General features: G+C 45.7%; 1 protein-coding gene across 1 annotated transcript in view; it reads left to right on the forward strand.

Moving 5' to 3' along the window:
* SP9 (Sp9 transcription factor) overlaps window positions 1-2,060 on the forward strand; it is a 5,874-nt gene that overhangs the window by 2,866 nt on the left and 948 nt on the right. Inside the window, exon 4 of the mRNA XM_014954136.1 lies at window positions 1,653-2,055. Within this exon, the coding sequence (XP_014809622.1) occupies window positions 1,653-2,055 (403 nt within the window). The remainder of the gene's footprint in view (window positions 1-1,652; window positions 2,056-2,060) is intronic.

A 2,060-nucleotide genomic window follows, 5' to 3' on the forward strand; every position in this document is an offset into this window, starting at 1 on the left:
CTTATTTTTCTTGTAAATGTTGATCTGATAGGGGGTTTGGGTATTTTTTTTTTTAATTGGTGAATTCCTGAAATTCAGGGAGGTTTTGGGGTTTTGGTTCTTTTATATTATTATTATTATTTTAAATTTCTGATGCACTTTGTGGAAGTCAGTATATATGTAAAAGATATTTAAAAATGTTGAGTTAACATTTCACTCAAACACTCGTAAGTTAAGGTCTTTTAAGGAAATTAAAATGCGTTTATCTGTATGGAAAAAGAAAACAAAAACAAAACAACAACCAAACCTTGACATATTTTCATTTTGGTATTATTAAAGGACTCTAAACAATATACTCACGGGTTTGTTCTTCTTCGTGCCCCCTCCTTCCCCCCCGCCCAGCCATCGCAGGGGTCAGGATTTTAGCGGGAGCCCTCGCCCCCCTCCCCGTCCTCCTGAGAGTGACTGTGATTAAAAACCCGGCAGACACGGGGAGCCGAGAGGGGAAGGAGCCGGCCCCCGAGCCGGCCGCGCCGAAGCCGCTCCGCTCGCCCTTTTCAAACAGCCTCACTTTGGGTTTAATTTAATTTTTTTTTTTCTTTTAAAAAACAAATTTAAACCGAGTCCGAGCTCCGCTACACCCAGCCTGGAACCACGCCGAGCCCTAAGCGCCTCCGGTGAAACCGGCCCCAAAATCGAGTGAAACCGAACTGTGCTGAGGAACTATTTATTTAATTTAAAAAGCCTTTAGCGCCACAAGGCTGTCTGGGTTGGGAGGTGATCTCGGGGGAATAAATCGCTAGAGTCAATACTCCGGAAAAGACATTTCATGCCTAAATGAAAATCTTGTTAAATGTTATTAATTTTGACTTAGAGCACACAGCAGCCCCCTGTGCCTTGTATTCCCTTATTAGGGATTCATGTCTTATCAAATATCTAATTAATCTCCTAGACATCATTTGTTCTGGCCAACTTTATCTCAGCTGGTCCGCGGGGAAAACTCCGAATATTCTCGGTGACAAAGCTCCCTTGAAGATCCTTTTAATTGTCCAAATTAACTGCGCCAAATTTGCATGTCAAACGGTAAAGGGCAACCTGAGATAAAATGTAAACGTTTTAAAAGCCCCAAACTAAGCACTTGATTTGATAACTAGGCTTTTTAATGTTATGGAAGACAACTGCTCCTTTCCTTTTCAAAGACAGTTGATCTATGCAAATAGTGAATTGGAAATGCTTATGTCCCCATGCAGTCAAATGGTCCTTGCATGTTATTTGAATATCAGTGGCTCTGCTATTGAAAAGGTTCAAGGATGCTCTCTGACTTCTTTGTGATTACTCAGTGCAGCGTCTTATTCTGAAGAAAAAAAACTCAGGAATAATTAAAGGCTGGGCTAAGGCCTGGGAACACATTTGGGACAGGAATCTCATTTAGACAGGCTCTTTCAAAATAAGGCACAGTTAAATTGACCAGAAGGCAATTATTGAAATGAAAATTATTTTCACTCCCTTTGTCTCCTGACCACCAACCTAACAGCCACAGTATTTTTTTTTAAAGGCAAATTGTTAAATGAGATAATTGTGTTATTAAAAAAAAAAGGGGGGGGGGGGGGGTTAATTCAGTCTACCCGATACAGATTGGAGGAATACAAATATTTTAATCCTCCATAAAACAGGGAATGCAAATAACATCGGGAACCGGGTTCTGCCGTCGGCCACCAACCGGAATAAAGACGTTGCGTTAAAGAAAATACATCTGCCGCGAATACTAATAACCGCGTCCCACCTCCTCCGCCCCGCTCCCGCACAAAAGCCACCGGTCAGCGCCGACACCGCCTCTGCCCCGGGGCGGCGGCGGGAGCCCGGCGGGACCGTTCGGCGGAGAGGGGGAAAGGAAGCCTCCCGGGAGATGCACCTCGCATCTGGCTACCCACGGCGGCACCCTTCCCCAGAACCGCTTTTCGGGAATTTTTCTGGCCGAAAGCATCCCGGCCAAGGTCCCTTCTCTCCCGCCCCCGCCTGGGTGCCGGCAGGTCTCCCGGCGGGCAGCGGAGGGGAGGGCGGACACGGGGGGAGCGGGCGAG

This window comes from Calidris pugnax, unplaced genomic scaffold (assembly GCF_001431845.1).
Source record: "Calidris pugnax isolate Ruff unplaced genomic scaffold, ASM143184v1 scaffold103, whole genome shotgun sequence".
NCBI lineage: Eukaryota > Metazoa > Chordata > Aves > Charadriiformes > Scolopacidae > Calidris > Calidris pugnax.